Here is an 18,907-nt window from a genome sequence, read left to right as displayed (position 1 = left end):
GCAGTAGTGTTAGAGGACACATGCAGTAGTGTTAGAGGACACATGCAGTAGTGTTAGAGGACACATGCAGTCGTGTTAGAGGACACATGCAGTAGTGTTAGAGGACACATGCAGTAGTGTTGGATGTGCTGCAATGATCCTCACCCAACATAAGACAGTTGGCTAGAAAATATTGCGGTGTGCTTCACACTCAAGGCTGTGGCAGGCATTTTCATAACAGATCCACAGTGCAGTCCGTAAGTATTTGGACAGTGACACATTTTTTGTTGTTTTAACTCAAACAAGTTGAAATACAAAGTTGAAAATTGACTAATACAGTAGTTAATTGTTAACCACTAACTTGTAAGAAGACACTGTCAGTCTTTCTCAAAAATGTTACAGCTTGCTTATCTTAAGAAATATAATGTATATATAATCATAGCTTTATTTCGAAAGATGTAGCCAAATCCACCAAAACTGAAAAATTAAGGACACACACTTTAAGCTTTGGACAGATTCATTGTTTTTGCTCTGTACTCCAGCTTTCAACTTTAAAGTTGCACTTATTATTATTATTATTATTATTATTATTATTATTATTATTTTCCACTGAAAACGCATCTTTGGTCTTCCAGATCATTTCAGAGGTACATACTTCAATTATTATGAGGTATGGACTTCAAAAATTAATTCTGACAAAATATGTAAATGAGCTCATTTGCATAATGTATTCAAGAAATGTCCGATTTTTCATGAAGAAACATTATGAAATTTCAGGATCTAACAATGAGATTTGTGATGCTCTACCTGCCCCTAAAGCTCATAACAAGAAAATAATTTACTCAAAACACTCCCCTGGACATGGAGTAAAGGTGATGGGATAACTGAGGACACAGCTACAGCAGCAGAAGACTTACAAGGCCTGCTTTTTGTTTCCTGTGATGTGTGACAGTTTTTATGGGTGTTTTCTCATGCTAAGACCCTGGAGTGACAGAAATATTAATAAAAAGTCTTGGAACCCATTATGTGTGGGCTGCATGCTCTAAAATATAAGAATTTATATTAAAACTAAAATCTGTGAAAATTGGTCATAATAGGCTCATGTTTCTGAAGACACAAGGTAGTTATACTGCATCAGCAAGGTCTCTCCCAGGCAGAAATTTCAAGGCAGATAGGGGTTTCCAGAGAAGTCTGGTCAGAAGTGGTCTTCATGGAAGAATTGTGGCCAAAAAGCCATACCTCCGACGTGGAAACAAGGCCAAGCGACTGAAATTTGAAATATTTGCCTGTAGCAGAAGGCAGTTTTTTTCGCTGAAGGGCTGGAGAGCAGTACAAGAATGAGTGTCTGCAGGCAACAGTGAAGCATGGTGGAGTTTCCTTGTACAGAGTACACAGCCTTCTCAGCATGGTCTCCTCAATGCTGAAAGTCCAGGCAGATACTTATCCATCATGCAATACCAATCAGGGAGGCATCTGATTGGCCCCGAATTTATTCTGCAGCAGGACAATGACCCCAAACATACAGCCAATGTCATTAAGAACTATCTTCAGCATAAAGAAGAACAAGGAGTCCTGGAAGTGATGATGTGGCCCCCACAGAGCCATGATCTCAACATCATCAAGTCTGTCTGGGATTACACGAAGAGACAGAAGGCTACCTAAATCCACAGAAGAACTGTGGCTAGTTTTCCAAGATATTTGGAACCACCTACCTACCAAGTTCCATCAAAAACTGTGTGCAAGTATACCTAGAAGAATTGATGCTGTTTTGAAGGCAAAGGGTGGTCACACCAAATATTGATTTGATTGAGATTTTTCTTCTGTTTATTCACTACTTCGGTTCATGCATTTTATTCATTGACAAAAATAAACTAGGAACATTTCTATTTTTATTTTACAGCTTTTTTTCACACCTGCCTAAAACTTTTGCACAGTACTGTATAGCAGACAGAACAAGGTCCAGGTAAGATAAATCTATATGTGCAAACGTTTTATAAGGGGGATATCTCACCTGGTTTCACTTCTAAAATCATTTTTTATCTGGTTGCATTTCTGACTTGTATTAAGAAGCCCAAGAGTTACTTTGCACAACTGGGTTTGCGTTCAGGTCAGGCACCCAATCTGAGAATCTCATGTTTACCCTGCAAAGAGTATGGACCAGGCATTCAGATGTCAATAGGACAGGCAGTCTTTTACCCATGAATGAAGACTTGTATACTATGGTAGCTGTCATTTTGCTGTTAATATCTACTGAAGAAAATTAGGGCTAGCCCTTGTTTGTTTTGGCATCAACACGCCAAAATGGCTGCTGTTAACATACTCATCACAAGCACTCACCATATTCAGTGAACTGAAAATGAGAAGCTGCCTCGTCCACACAACAAAGTGTGAGTGCCTGTTCTTAACAAAACACACTGACAGACTTACATACCAACACACTTAATATTTCATTTTATGTAAAACATCTGGACAAACAGGACAGAGGGGATACACGGTAAATAACTCACTTCTTATAAACTCACGCTCTCAATATATAAAACCGTGACAACACGTGTAATGCCAAGTAGATTTCCTACCACAGTAAAGAACAGATTAAAAGAATAAAAACAGTAAAAAATGAGTGGCAGAATTACAAACTGTGAGCTGGATCTTTAAGAAATGGCACAATCACAATATAAACCGTCAGCAGGCATATTCCCATGCACTCTATCCACAGTACAGCACATTACAAGTTCAGTCATCTCCACAGGTATAAGATGGCTTGTCTTGAGTAGATTCCATAATTTATTTTTATGTGGAGGAGGGGGGTTCCTCGTGGCTCAGAGAGCGGACTCAATCGCCACACTGTCCTCCTTGGCACCGGGGGAGACGTCTCCTCCCTGGTTCTGTCGCGTGACGAGTGGGGATGTCTCCTCCTCGGCCTGCAGGTTGGCGAAGGCCTCCACCCTCACCTCGGCCAGCTCCTCGTCCTGCTGCCTGTGCCTCTTCAGGCCCTGCTCGTTGATATGGTGCAGAATCCCCGCTCCCAGGGCGTCGCCCTCCACGTTCACCACTGTGGTCGTACGGTCCCTGGAACGCAACCCACCGACCACAACCTTTATACACAACTTAAAGGGTACCTGTACCCAAAACCAGCATACGCCTAGATCTGTTCAATACATCATAAAAATATACCCATTCTCGTAAGCTAAATAAGTCACGCATAACGAAATATCTATTTTATCGGACTATGACGGACATAATAGTTCAGTGAGCAGACATATTGTCGCTCCCTCCTCATCAAATTGAGTATCTTGGTACTGTATTTACTTCGTGAAACAGACATCTCAGCTCTTCCATGATAATGCAAGCTTCGTGATGAAAAAGGGCTCTGCTGCCCCCCTGCTGTTGGAACCTGAAAGTACGTCAGACCGCTGTGGATTACAGTGCTCACATTCGGCACCTGTGGGGCGACTTTGGCCCAGGAGGATAAAGCAGTCTGGCAGTCGGAGGGTTGCGGGTTCGATCCCGCCCTGGGTGTGTCGAAGTGACCCTGAGCAAGACACCTAACCCCCAATTGTTCCTGTCTTGCAATCGCCATTGGTGTGTGCGAGTGTGAGTGTGAGTGAATGAGAAGCATGAGTTGTACAGCTTCGGATAAAAGTGCTATATAAATGCCGACCATTTAGCATTTGGTGGCGGTTGTGCAATCTCTCTCACGGGAGGAGCACCAAATGAAACATGAAACCACTGTAAATATTACCAGCAAGCCTGGTGCATGTCAAGGTGGCCATGTACCAAATCAGGAGTATGATTACTTACACAATCCAATCAACGGCCAGCATGAGTGACAAGTCATTGGTCGGTAGTCCAATGGCCTCCAAGATGATGGCGATGGTGATGACTCCCCCAGCAGGGATGCCAGCTGCCCCCACACTGGATGCTGTGGCCGTCACACTGTGCACAGAACACAACAGAGTACACAACACCACCCGTCATACTGTGCACAGAACACAACAGAGTACACAGCCCATCACACTGTGCACAGAACACAACAGAGCACACAGCACCACCCATCACACTGTGCACAGAACACAACAGAGTACACAACACTGCCCGTATCACTGTGCACAGAACACAACAGAGTACACAACACCACCCATCACACTGTGCACAGAACACAACAGAGTACACAACACTGCCCGTATCACTGTGCACAGAACACAACAGAGTACACAGCCCGTCATACTGTGCACAGAACACAACAGAGTACACAGTACAGCCTGTCACACTGGGCATAGAACACAACAGAGTACGCAACACACTGTCAGTTCATTTGTGTACAAGCATGTTCTAAGAGCTGCAAGGATACTGCCCATGTATTTAAATAATATGCGCACACCCTATAGACAGGAAACAGATGTGTTTAATGCTGGAGTACGTACAGTATGGTGAAGATCTGTCCTGCGTTGAGCTCAATGTTGTTGAGCTGGGCGATGAACACGGCAGCGACACACTGGAAGATGGCAGCTCCATCCATGTTGACTGTGGCTCCGATTGGCAGGATGAAGCGGCTGATCCTCTTGTCCACTCCATTGTTCTCTTCGACACACTTTATCATCGAGGGAAGGGTCGCGGAACTGGGGGGACACAGTGGCATTAGAAGAGAAGAGTATACCTGAGACAGCAAGCCTTAACTTTTTACCCTCTCCTGAGTTCAACAGAAAATGTGAATTATGATAGTGAGTCCCTCTTATTTATATAAAAAAGGGAATTCAGTCATGGTTTCACCCACAGACATGAGCTATGGTGGCACAAGTTGTGTTTCCCAAAGGTAGACCACCCGACCTGCTGACATGAATCTGTCAGTTCATTATATCACCATTGGTTCAGGTATAACAAGAAACTCAGAAAAACACTTTCTAAGAATGTTTGCATCTGACTTGATTACAAAAAGTACTCAGCCAACAGAGCTCATTGTCTAAGTTGCCTAGACCCTGTGCAATTCTGGGAATTCAAGCATTTACACATGTGATTTAGAAAAAAAGATCTCACTTCTAAAACTTTGTATTGTTGTATTGAGTTAGGTGTTGTTAATCGTAGTCTCAGGCATCCCCTGTGCGTATGGAGGACGGGCCTCAGGGTGAATCCTGGGTCTGGGGCACGAGCTGGGGCAGCAGCTGTGATACCTGGAGCAGGTGGCAAAGGCCGTAGTGAAAGGGGTGATGAGCCCAGCCAGGAAACTGAAGGGGTTCTTGCGGGTGAATCCGAAGTAGATGAGTGGCAGAACGATGCCCCCGTGGATTACGTGCCCCAGCACTGAAGCGAAGATGTACTTCCCCAGACTGGTGACCAGCAGGACCAGATTCTCCATCTCCACGATTTTACTGCCCACCAGGAACATGATGCCAATAGGGACATACCTGTTTATCACAGAGTCGCATCCATGGAGTCAAGAAAGCTGCCTGCATACCATCCATTATAAAGTTGGCAGGTTGTGGGAAACTTCTGTAAGTATCTAAATGCTAAAATACTTTGCCGCACACAGAAACTCGGCTTCAGCTGGCTTAATAAACATAATACACCAACATAATAAAAATGATGCTCTGTTGCCTAAAATATTTAAATATATATCTCTTAATTTCCCTAATGGCTAGTCAACGTACAAAACAAGGAGAGGATGAGATCTATGGTTTCATCACCGAGGTGCTTACCACATGATCCAGGAGACCAGAACCATAGTGGCTTCATTGAAGGCATTGAAGAAGCGTATAAGTTCCTCCCCCTCAGCACCCAGCTTCCTCAGGGCAACACCAAACACCATGGCAAACAGAACCAGACCCAGGATGTTCATGCCGTCTGTTTCCATGCCAACCGGGACCTGCATGCCAGCACAACACATCAGAACACCATCTGGCCTCGTCTAGAAATGATGGCATCATGATAGCCCTCAAATTAAAGGTAACAGTCTGCATTTTAACCTCATATTCATTGTTTAATTTCAAATACAATGTGCTGGAGTACAGAGCCACTGTCCACATACATATGCACTGCACTTTTTTTCTACCTGTAAGATTTTTTATTATTATTTTAAAAATATAAAAATTATTTCAACTTACAACAAACGTTTTACATACAGTGGTTTAGGATTTTAACTGAGACTGCCTCCCTGAGGGATCTTAGCATATATTGTTTAGGTTTTCCACTTAACTACATGTTGTTTGCACATCCACCACCAGGAGGCATATGTGAGCATTAATCTACAGCTGGCTGTCTGTAAGTGAGCAGCATTCTTGCTGGGGACTGCTGTGAATAAACAGACTTTTCCCACAGTAACAGATAAACTGAGATGAGTCTGCCATATTGACAGCTAAATTCTGTTACATTTTTAGCTAAATTCTTTCATAGCTTCACAACCCAGTCCCTCAGTAGGGCTTGTATTATGGAATATTATGTAATATTATGGAAGTCCCAATATTATGGAAACTTTGAACATTGTCAGTTAGAGCTAGCCACAACTCTAAAGTTGCTTTTCTCTTGAGTGATGCTTCATTTAGAGACCGTTCATCACAGCTGACTATAAGGCACACAAACTTGTTTGAAGAGAGACAATCAGGTATGCAGTGTAGTTATAACACTACATATACAGTCAGCTACAGAATTATTGGCACCCTTGATAAAAATGACAAAAAGGCTGCAGATGATAAACATGTTCAAACATATGGGAAAACTATACACATTTCAATGCATTTATATTTTACATAGTTCAACTCAGTCTAAAGAAACTACAGAGGGAATTATTGACACCCTTGATAAATATGCACAAAAAATGCTGTGATTTTCCAACATATGTAAAGCAGTGTGCTTTATTAATGATTTAATGGTCTTGCATTTGTCAAATAAAAAAATATTTACCCAAAAACAAGTTCCACAATTATTACCCACCTTTTTATACTATGTGGAAACACCCCTGGCAAACATGCAATTTCTTCCATGCAGAATCATTGGTATACTATGTTGATATACACTTTTCAGTTCAGACGAAAGGTTTTTGACTAAACATACATACATTGAGTGTATGAATGTTTAGAGTCATTGTCCTTCCTAGCTGAGGCAATCAGATGATCTTGCCAGGTTGCTGGCAGCCTCAGGACTTCTGGAGATTAATGTTTTACTAGGGGCTTGGCCTTCTCCCACCTGGGGGCCATCACACTAGAGAATCATTCATGAGGACTGCAGTCTGATATCCTGAGGGTCCCTGTCCTGGCCCTGGCACCCCACCCATCTCCTCCACCAGGCACCTATCCAGGAATGTCTCCCTCCCCCTGCACCTCTCCCCTATCCCCCCTGGCTTCAATGTCAGTGCCTGTTGTTATTACACACAGACTAGCAGTGTGTGTGGGATGTGCTGTTCTGCGTAACCTATGCAACCCCTTTTTCGCAGTGCAATTTGCACTTGAAATTGTACTTCCCTCTAGGTTCCTTCAGTGCACTTATCCCTGGTTATGGGTATGCACTTTGCACTTTGATGTACAGCACTCTGGATAAGAGCGTCTGCCAAATGCCTGTAATGTAATGTAATGTAATTTTCAATAATAATATGCATAATAGTTTCTAATTCTAAAAAGCTACAATTATCTGTATCCACTCCATATTTTCAGTCAGAAAAAAGCTTTCACTTCCACTGTGTTTGAGCTCCTGTTTCTTTGTTTTATTAATATTTAGAGAAATTCAGACTCTTGGAAATAAACCGTTATGGGTTACCTTCCAGAAGAGACCAGGATTATGCCTGTAATCAAATGGGTTCAAGAATAGAAAGAGCCATTTTATCTTGGATATGTCATTTTCAAGTATCGTTAATTACAAGCAAATGGTAAACATGTTGCCCCCACCCCCATGCACTGTCACCACCTCTTGATTTAATTGGGTGGGCGACAATTGCTTGATGCCTGACATTGGTAGTAGCTATGAAGCTAAGATTTTAATGGATAAACAGTTGAACTAAAGTGAATCAGTGGCATTTGCTGTTGAAAACATAGACACACATAAGAGTTGGCAGAACCTAGCTGACTGACCTAACTTCACAGCTGACGTTACTTTTATTTAGAAGAAGGTCCAATCCAGAGCAACAACACAACAATGTACAATGTATGTTGCTCTGGGTAGGACCGTCAGTTTAGCCTGATTAATATGAGAAATACAGTAGCCCACAACAAACATTCCCAGCACCAGACTGGTGTATCCCTTAAAACTGGAATGGAACTCAACCCCAAACTCAACCCCAAATTAAAATTATCCCTAAACTAAAACAGCCCCAAAATATCACTGACCCACTCCATTTCACCGTGGGTATGAGGCGCTCTGATTGCACCTTGGTAATTAGAGTGCTCAGTTTGCAGAACAACAATTATTGTGCGAAAAGAGTAGAATTAATATATTCCATGCCATTTCTTCAAACCAACACAACACCATACATTCACAAGTAACAAGTTAATTATCTGCTTCATAATGTTGCTAGTTACCTTTTCATAGATGAGTGTTCCATTCGTCTGGTTTCCCACAGCAATCATCTTGTAGTCAGTGGCATACTGTAGACAGCAGGCACAACAGCATTCACATTTGTAAACCCAAATTTATAAAACTGATAAAGAAAAGAAACCTCCTGCCTCAAATGGCTGAGATGAATATCTGATACTTATTGTTGGTGCTATAGTGAGACACACTCTCCTATTAAACTCCACTGTACCTGCTGAAGAGCATGCGTAATAATACTGCAGAGAGAAAAATTAAGTGATCTACATTAAGGAAAAGCCAAAATCACTGTCATTGTTAGAATGAACATAAAATAAGGTCTGCCTTGCATTTTACACCAATTTTATGTTAATTCTAACAATGACGGTGGTTTTGGCTTTTCCTTAAAGTAGATCACTTAATGTCTCTCTCTCTGCAGTATTATTAAGCATGCTCTTAATATGCTAGATAAACTACCTCAGTCCAAGATGATAGTCTCATCACTTATTGTGTACTCTGTGAAGTCTCTGAGACTTCAGCAGTAATCGTGTACTCTTTCTTTGGCATGGCCCGGCCATAGTACTCTGTTCAAGCCAGCGACACTCAACTGTGTGACCCTCTTTAGACTTTAAACAGAGCTCACATAATTTGGTGGAATTGGGCAGCCAGGTTGATAATTTACTGGGGGGTGATAACTTACTGAGCGGAAAGCAGCAGCAACCAAGTTAGCAGGAAATAGGTTTCTAAGAAAGAAAGGAGAAAAACATGAAAAAGGTGATGGCAGCAACATACCATTCAGCCCAGCATGGCACGTCAGGGGCAACATTGGCTCAGGAGATAAGAGCAGTCATCTGGCAGTCGGTTTGATCCCAACCTGGGTGTCTTGAAGTGTCAGCAAGACACCTAACCCCCAAATGCTCCTGACAAATGCCTTGCATGGCAGCCAGCCCCTTTTGGTGTGTGTGCGTATGAATGGGTGAATGAGAAGCATCTATTGTACAGGGCTTTGAGTAAATGTGCTATATAAATGCAGACCATTTACCATTTTATTTGTTAACTATTTATTTTATAGATAATATTTTGAATAATCCCAAAGAGTGTACACTGTCCAGACTTTTTCCAGAAGTGTCACTTTGTTTGATTTTCCAGAGCCAATTCTGCCTGACCTCCAGTGAGCCTGAAGGTCCACTGCTCACAGCTGCCAGTGAGTACACAGCTGCCATGGGAACCCTGACACCTGTTGCTTTCGCTGGCATCCTAAATAATAAAACCCATCTCTCTTATGAACTCAGACAAATTATGATGTGTTGTATACATACCAAAACATTTATGTAGGGCACATAATAAATTGTTCTTATAGCTTTTTCAGCCTCTGAGAGACAGACCTCCATATGACAGGCCAGTCTCTGGGGTTCAGACATCTTCATTTTAAACATGCTTTTAAGAAACACTAAAACAACCTTCTTTTTCCATATAGGTATACATCAAAAGTCTAACACTTGATTACAGTATTCAATTCAGTACTCTACTCAATACTCTATTTAATACTCTATTCAAAATGAATGTGTACTTCACTAAAGTGCATTATTCAAATCCTTTTTCATAGCAATGCTATCAAATGTCGAATTTAGTTTAAACGCCTTGCCTTTCTTTTCTTTCACTGTCACTGAAATAGAAAGTGTGGAGGAAATTGATGTAACTCTCTTGGATTTCTGGATATAGGTCAAGCAACAGCGCCTCCGATGCGTACGGAATCTCCGACAACTCCGACAGCTTCAGCTGCGGGCAAGAGTTCAGGCATCGATGTGTGTATAGGGTATGGAGGAACATGCCCCCACGAGTATTTAATTGGGTTTTCGTTGGATACAGCCACGACAATACAAATGCAACAATTATGTTACACAGAGAAAATATTACATGTTGTTCACTGTAGTGTCACCAGCTAGCTAGCATTAGCCAGTTACTGGATGCTTGCTTTATCTAGGCTTACAATATGCTTTCTGCTTGCTTACAATAAAAAATATTGAGAAAAAAACAAAAAACTCGCAAATGGCATTTATGAGTCAAATATTGAATGTCTTCTTTTTAATATTGCTTTGTCTTCTTCTGTACTAGTCGACCTTATAATGAAATTAAAAGTTATTGTAAATGAATTTAGACAATGAATTTAGCTTCTCTTGTACTGTGATTTCTAATTCGACGTTTTACAAATATAATTGACTGAGTTACTAATTTAGTCTTGTACGTGTGAACAACCCCAACTCTGACAGATGCCCTTGATGAAAAACATATTTTAAATATAAATGATAAAGTCTGTCACAATATGGAAATTATGCTCCCCACCCCATACGATTTTCTTTTTGCGTATTGCTTTAAGCATGTACATTATTTAAACACAACTCGCATTCAAATATGTTCTGTAATAAACCAACACGTCCCCCTTATTTTGCTCTCGCGCACTATGAGGAAGCGCCCACAGTAGTACTACTTCAGCAGGGGGCACGTGGCATGCAATGTCCATTACTACTGAATTTTGTACAGGGTTTCATTGCATAGCCTGTATCACAAGCCAGAGAACAATGTGTTCGCGTTACCTGGCGAGATCTAAAAAGGAGTCTGTTGTTTCTTTGTCAGCAGAGACGGTCTCCAGCCCCAAATTATTGCTGTTCAGAGCACCGGCACCGACGCCTGGTTTGATAATAAATGCAAGTGCCACTCCGATGGCCGAAGCAATGAGGGTGGTCACTAAAAAGTATGATACCGCAATTCCACCCAATTTACCCAGAGAGCGGGTGTCCAGGCTGGCAGCCCCCGAGATCAGGCTGCACACTACCAGCGGGATAATGATCATCTTCAGCATCCTCAGAAGCATTTCTCCGGGAAAGGCGAAATAAGTCTTCTGTGCAAGGGTGAGGTTCGTGTTCCGGACCAACATGCCGAGCCCGACGCCCGCCAGGACCCCCGAAACAGTCAGTATCACCATCAGGTTCCTTTTGAAAAATAAAGCGAACTTAGCGAAGAAGGTTTTGGGATCATCCTTATTTGGAATTTTGCTTGTGGGAACGGGGCAGTCGGACACTGCGTGTCCGTTAAATTCGTTTGTCGTCTCCATCTCTGTTGAAATTAAGTAGGCTCCTGAAACCAACTGGTGAATGGACAAATAAATAAAGTGCACGCCACACACACGACTTTCAGCTGTTCAAGTGAGATGAATGGCAGACCGTGGAATTCTGTCAAGCGCAATCTGATCCTCTGCCAGCGTTTTATCCGAGTGGAGAGCGCATGCGCATTTCCCCGTTTAGGAGTATGACATGATGCAACAGGACCAGAAATTGCTTGCTTTTATTTAGCCTAAAGAATCTGAAGGTCTCACATTTCAACAGTTTGTTTTCTGTAGGAGGGTACAATATCATTCATGGCCTGCTGTAATCTAAGATAATTACAATTACAAGTCTGGATGCGTCTTGAGTGGAAAAACTTAGCCTGGTTTGATGAATCTTCTGCTGAGGCATACAGATGGTAGGGTCAGAATCCGGTGCCAACAGCATGAATCCATGGACCCAACCTGCCTTGTGACCACAGTCCAGGCTGGTGGAGGTGGTGTAATGGTTTGGGAAATGTTATCTTGGCACAATTTGGGCCCGGTCCCTTGAATGCCACAGCCTATTTGAGTATTATTGCTGACCATGTGCATCCCTTCATGGCAAAAGCAAAAGTCATCTCAAAGTGGTTTTATGAACACAACAATTTTCTTCAGTGGCCGTCCCCCCTGAATCCATTAGAATGCCTTTAGAACGGGAGATTCACAGCATGAATGCAGCGATTGCGTGATGCAATCATATCAAATGGAATTGTCACGTTTCAGGTCTGTCTCAACATGTTTTATGTTTTTTCATGTTGTCTTAGTCACGTAGTGTCTTATCATGTATTATGTTAGTCTAGGTTCGTCATGTTGTTTAGTTTATTTCTTGTTACGATTTATTTTCTCGTCATGTCTAGTTATGTTTCGTTACGATTATATTACCTGGTTATGTTGAGTGATTATCGTCTTAGTTTCGCTTTGTGTTATGTTTCGATTTATGTTTATTGTTACGTTAACTGGTCGTTGTTAGGCATACACTTTTACATGTTTTTCCGCAAACCTTGCGTTCCGCCTTTTCTCTCTCTCTCTCTCTCGTTCTGTCCTTCACTCCCCTAATGTTTCTATTTGTCTATTTACTAAAACTACTAACGCTAGATCAGGATTGGGTAGAAACTAACAAGACTAATCATGTGTTCATGTTACCTTACGTTTCTCGTGCATGTCATTTACTAATTTACTAATGCTAGGGCAGGATAGGTTTATTACTAACGATTACTAATCTCCTTGTTAAACTTGTCATCCATCGCACCTGTTTTCCATTTCCTTGCTACGCTCTAATTGTCTACACCTGTCTACACCTGCATTTATAGCCCAGTCGCGCAACTGTTCATTGCGAAATTGTCTGCCTCTGTTTACCACGCAACTCTTGAGCATTATTTACTGTTTGAGTACACGTTACGATCCACGCCCGTTTACCGACCATTGTTTATTGATTTCTGTTTTGTGACCATCGTTTGTTTTTTGACTTCGTCCTTGCCTACCGTTTTTGTACTTTTGCTTCGCTGATTGTTTCATGGTTTCGACTCCCGCTTCGTCCACGACTAAGCCTCTGCCTGCCGTCCGTCTGTTCATCTGCCCAGCTGACAGCTCTCCTGCTACCGGACCTCCCTGCACGTCTACCGACTACGAGTTTGCCTCTTCCCTCGGCACCGTGCTTTTTGTTTGTTTACTTTTTGTTTGGCTGGATCTACGTGTATGGACTTTGCTTGTGTTGACTACTCTCCTGGGATTCGTCCCGAATAAAGCCCTGAGGGGTCTTTATATTACTATTGTTTCTGAGTCGTGCATTTTGGGTCCAACCCCCACGCACCCGTCTCAGGAATAAAGGAATGTTTTCAACAATGTTTTGAGAGCCCTACACAGTATGTATAGTATCCCTAATAAAGTACTCAGAGAGTATATATGGGCTATATACATATGTATATGAGTGCATTTAAACTGAAACCTGTGTGACTAAGGCCTGTACCACCCATTAGTCAAAACTTGGAAAATAGCAGACTAAGTGTACATGATTTGTTAGACAGGTCGGGATCACTGAAATTTCGTTCCTACCTAAGAACAAATTCTAAATATGAGGAAACTGGTGACTGCTGCAAGTTCTCGTAGGAGCGATTTATGAACAAATCTGTTAGTATGAGTGGTTCTTGCACAAGTCCCATTGATTGGACCAACACGACATCTCATGTTCTCCCTGTCTCTGTGTTCTCCCCATAATTGGCACGGTTGAAATATATGTCAGAACCCAAATGTGTTGGCATTAATTGTTTTATTTTGCAAGAGAAAGGACATGCTTTGTGAAAGTAAACCGATGACAATATTGCTTTTTTGGCACCAGCGGCAATACTGCACTCTGCCACTGGGTGGGGACGAGCTTCAGGACTCATTTGAAATGCTGGGAGCCTGGGTTTTCCTCTCTCCTAAAGAATACAGTGTGGGCGTTTCATGCTGTCCCAAATGGTGCTAGTCTGAATGTTATTGATGTCAGCATCTAAGGTAGAAATCGCATTGTTCCAAAGTTAACCCCTGAGGATAAAGGTAATTATGCCCTTTATTAAGTGCAAAAGCCAGCAACCAATGTATTAAAAATATTCTTAATGTCACAATAGGTGAGATTTTGTCACGTTTCAGGTCTGTCTCGCCATGTTTTATGTTCATTCATGTTGTCTTAGTCACGTAGTGTCTTATGTATTATGTTAGTCTAGGTTCGTCATGTTTAGTTTATTTCTTGTTACGATTTATTTTCTCGTCATGTCTAGTTATGTTTCGTTACGATTATATTACCTGGTTATGTTGAGTGATTATCGTCTTAGTTTCGCTTTGTGTTATGTTTCGATGCATGTTTATTGTTACGTTAACTGGTCGTTGTTATGCATACACTTTTACATGTTTTTCCGCAAACCTTGCGTTCCGCCTTTTCTCTCTCTCTCTCTCTCTCTCGTTCTGTCCTTCACTCCCCTAGTGTTTCTATTTGTCTATTTACTAAAACTACTAACGCTAGATCAGGATTGGGTAGAAACTAACAAGACTAATCATGTGTTCATGTTACCTTACGTTTCTTGTGCATGTCATTTACTAATTTACTAATGCTAGGGCAGGATAGGTTTATTACTAACGATTACTAATCTCCTTGTTAAACTTGTCATCCATCGCATCTGTTTTCCATTTCCTTGCTACGCTCTAACTAATTGTCTACACCTGTCTACACCTGCATTTATAGCCCAGTCGCGCAACTGTTCACTGCGAAATTGTCTGCCTCTGTTTTCCACGCAACTCTTGAGCATTATTTACTGTTTGATTACACGTTACGATCCACGCCTGTTTACTGACCATCGATTATTGATTTCTGTTTTGTGACCTTCGTTTGTTTATTGACTACGTCCCCGCCTACCGTTTTTGTACTTTTGCCCCGCTGATTGTTTCATGGTTTCGACTCCCGCTTCGCCCACGACTACACCTCTGCCTACCGTCCGCCTGTTCATCTGCCCCGCTGACAGCTCTCCTGCTACCGGACCTCCCTGCACGTCTACCGACTACGAGTTTGCCTCTTCCCTCGGCACCGTGCTTTTTGTTTGTTTACTTTTTGTTTGGCTGGATCTACGTGTATGGACTTTGCTCGTGTTGACTACTCTCCTGGGATTCGTCCCGAATAAAGCCCTGAGGGGTCTTTATATTACTATTGTTTCTGAGTCGTGCATTTTGGGTCCAACCCCCACGCACCCGTCTCAGATTTTTGTCTTAAAACATTGTTACAAGACCACCCCTTCCTATCATTGAAAAAGGCTCACTGACTAACTCTCTGCCTGTGTTGTTTATAGTCCTTAAATCCAGGTTTCAAAGGGTACATTTGACGGGCCGTAACTGTATCAAAACATTGTACAGCTGTACAACAATTCAAGCTCACTGATTGAAAATAGGTTCTAACTGCCACAGCCAATGGTGTGGGGGCTTATTTTGATTGTTCGTGTAGCTGCCCAAATTGCATTCAAGACAAGCAATCACTGAAACTCTGTATACTATTGCTTATTATCCAAGCAAAGACTACATATCTAGTTTTAAAACAATACCAGTTTGTTACCGGTAGCAGCAAGCAAATTAGCTATAGTTAGCTTGACGAATTTGCAAATATCCACTTACGATAAATTATAGGCAATACGAACATAGTAACGATTGCACTAGCGTTGTGCTTCAGGTGGATATTTATAAATTCTGGAAGCTGACTAGCAATAGGTGATTTTCTTGTTGTTACTGATAGCGAACTGGTATTGTTTTCCAACTAGATAAGCAATACTATACAGAGTTTCATTGATCGCTTGTCCGGAGTGCACTTTGGGAAGCTACACTTTCCTTTTTATCTCTTTACGTGTTAAATCATCCTTGTTTAGCTAAAACTTTATTTCTCTCAAACTGTGAGTTAGTTGCATAATTTGTGGTAGATTATCATATTTTAGTTATATAGCCAGCTAGTTACGTAGCCAAATAACTTGCTTGCTCACAATATAATTGGTTAGCTAAAGTGAAAACTTCAAAAAGACAAAAACATAGTGTTGTGTAGCACACCAAAGTCAAGATTTCATGAAGTCACCTGTTCAGCTAACATTTTCCTACTAGAACACTACGAAAAGACAGCAGGCTCTGTTGCGTTGGTCACTGTCAGCTTTCCAAAACAGTGCACAAGAACACTGAACTGTATAATAACGCTTTATATTACGTGTTACATTCAGACTGTGGGAAGCATAATAGTAATGCAGATTTCAGAAGAATCTTTCCCTTTGTGATACAAGCACCAAATTTGTCATGAATAATGCCTGGGACCTACTTTTTCAGAAAAGCCTGGTAGCCACCTGCAAATCCAAGATGGCGGCCATTTTTCGAGATGGCCGTCGCATCAAATGTAAAAAAAAAAAGTATTTTCAGTGTAGAACTTGAATGGCTGGACATATTTTAATGATCTATCTCCAGTCAAAATGTATGTTCAATTCAATGGTGGCAATAAAAATTAAATATGGCTGCTAGTTTTCAAGATGGCGGCCATTTTTCGATTCATAGTTTTCGGTCGTAATTTGATCAGAGATGAAGTTTCAATCGGATGAAGTAGTAGTCCAAGCTATCTTTTGATCCACATTAAAATGTTGTAATTGATCTCAATTAGTTTACATTCTTTTTCAATAGCTTGACAAAAACGCTAAAGAGATGCACTGACAAACAGGAGGCAACAATTTAGCAAAGACATGACATGGAACTGAGCTTTATATGCAGGTGTAGACAGGTGCTGACAATTAGATTGAGAGCAGCATGAGAATGGAGATCAGGTGTGGAGGACTGACAAGTTAAGATAATTAGTAATAAACCTATCCTGCCCTAGTGTTAGTAAATTAGTAAATGACATGCACAAGAAACATAAGGTAACATGAACACATGGTTAGAATGTTAGTATTACCCAATCCTGATCTAAAGTTCGATTAGTAAGACGACAAGGGGAATTGAAACAATTTAGGGAAGTGTGAGTGACAGAAAGAAAGAGAGAACGCACGAATGCAAGGTTTGCAGAAAGACACAAAAGTGTATACTAAGCAATGAACAGAACCACATAACATGAAACAAATCATGACATAAGTTTGCAACTGTGACAAACTATATAACATGACAAGGCAAGACTAAGAAATAAATGGTAACAACTAAACATGAAACATAACATGACAAGACAATGAAACGTAACAAGAAATAAAACATAAAAACATGGCGAGACTAGACTAACATAATACGTGACATGACAATAACATAAGACAATAACTAAACATGAAACATGATGTGACAAACATGAAACGTGACAATTTCTTTCTGCCTCAAGCGTAACAAGAACATGCCAAATTCACCAAGTTGCAGCATGCTGCCTCTATATGCCCCAGAAGGAAGCTTACGAATACTATCCCAGAGAAGAAAATAAAAAGCCCAGACTGCTTTAAATTTGGAAGACTGGTGTGAGCAACAGTGGATGGAGAGTCCGCAGTTTCAATTCTGGGAGCTTGCGACTTTCTCGTTGATCAGGTCTTTCAGAGAGGCTAACTTCACTTCGTATTGAATAATGGTCAACAAAACAGAAGTCAATAATCTTTGGTCAATAAACAGGCTTGGCTCGTAACGGGTAGACAATAGCTTGACAAAACCGGTAAAGAGCTGCACTGACAAACAGGAGGCAACAATTTTGCGAAGACATGACATGGAACTGAGCTTCATATGCAGGTGTAGACAGGTGCAGACAATTAGATTGAGAGCAGCATGAGAATGGAAATCAGGTGTGGAGGACTGACAAGTTAACGAGGTAATTAGTAATCGTTAGTAATAAACCTTCCTAAGTTTGGAAGACTGGTGTGAGCAACAGTGGATGGAGAGTCTGCAGTTTCAGTTCTGGGAGCTTGTGACTTTCTTGTTGATCAGGGGCCTCATTTATAAAACAGTGCGTAGGATTCACGTCAAAAGGTTGCGTAAGCATAAAACCCAGGACGTGCATACGCACAAAAATATTCTGATTTATGAAACAGTGCATATGCACGTCCCACGCCAGTTTTCCTTTATAAATCACAATCAACTCTAAATGTGGCGCACCTTTGCCAGCTTCATTTCCCGCCCACAGTTGCCTGTTAATTTGTCTTGACTTTCAATATTAAATTGCTGTAAAAGCTGTAGATTTGAGCTATTTACATTATTTATTTCTATGATGGTCTATTGTATTAACCCAAATGCTGAAATATAATTAAATATGCGTAATTATAGGCCTAAATGGTTGGTTGTTGGCATCGGTGGGCTAAATATGCGGAATAACATTTAGATGTTTTTAAAATAAAATCGCTATTATTTTAGGCGTATATAATTAGGTAGCGTAACCCACTTAACATTATATTTATGGGAAAAGTGAAGAAAAGTTAACCTTTCTCAATACAGAGGTGGCAGAGAGTAATACGAGTTGGCAAAATAAGAATGAGCGTGAATAACAACGGCCAATCGGGTGGGTCTACACAACGTTGGGAAATCATCTACATTATGCCTTTTTTCGACACACAAGCGTCAACACAATGTTGGCAAATCGACGCTTTTTTTCTGACGTTGGGGTGATAAGGAAAATATTTCCATCCAACCTTTCAGCGATGTAGGTACGTCAAAATTATTCCATCGCTCCCATGTAGTTACAATGTAATTCCCTCGCAAGTGTGCTCTCTGGGAAGAGACAGATCCCGGGAGTCTTTACACTTGGCTCTCGCTGCCACACTTCTGTGCTCTCTACTGATTGGATATTGTCTC

The 18,907-nt window shown here is 41.3% G+C and overlaps 1 protein-coding gene across 3 annotated transcripts; it reads right to left on the bottom strand.

Moving 5' to 3' along the window:
- Positions 1-1,855: 1,855 nt before the first annotated feature.
- LOC133118172 (neutral amino acid transporter A-like) lies at positions 1,856-18,854 on the bottom strand. 3 transcript variants are annotated; one of them, XM_061227969.1, is made up of 8 exons: positions 18,745-18,854; positions 9,170-9,212; positions 8,481-8,546; positions 5,673-5,839; positions 5,148-5,381; positions 4,404-4,598; positions 3,781-3,915; positions 1,856-3,048 (listed from the first exon to the last, which is right to left on the bottom strand). In XM_061227969.1, the coding sequence occupies exons 3-8, from the start codon at positions 8,526-8,528 to the stop codon at positions 2,799-2,801; spliced, it is 1,029 nt and encodes a 342-aa protein (XP_061083953.1). In that variant the 5' UTR covers positions 8,529-8,546; positions 9,170-9,212; positions 18,745-18,854; the 3' UTR covers positions 1,856-2,798. The 3 variants fall into 3 exon arrangements, with proteins under 3 accessions (XP_061083953.1, XP_061083952.1, XP_061083954.1); XM_061227968.1 differs by lacking the exon at positions 18,745-18,854 and adding an exon at positions 11,064-11,717; XM_061227970.1 differs by lacking the exon at positions 18,745-18,854 and adding an exon at positions 11,251-11,323.
- Positions 18,855-18,907: the final 53 nt, after the last annotated feature.

This window comes from Conger conger, chromosome 18 (assembly GCF_963514075.1).
Source record: "Conger conger chromosome 18, fConCon1.1, whole genome shotgun sequence".
NCBI lineage: Eukaryota > Metazoa > Chordata > Actinopteri > Anguilliformes > Congridae > Conger > Conger conger.
The sequence above is the reverse complement of the archived record's forward strand: the minus strand, read 5'-3'. Positions and strand labels throughout refer to the sequence as shown.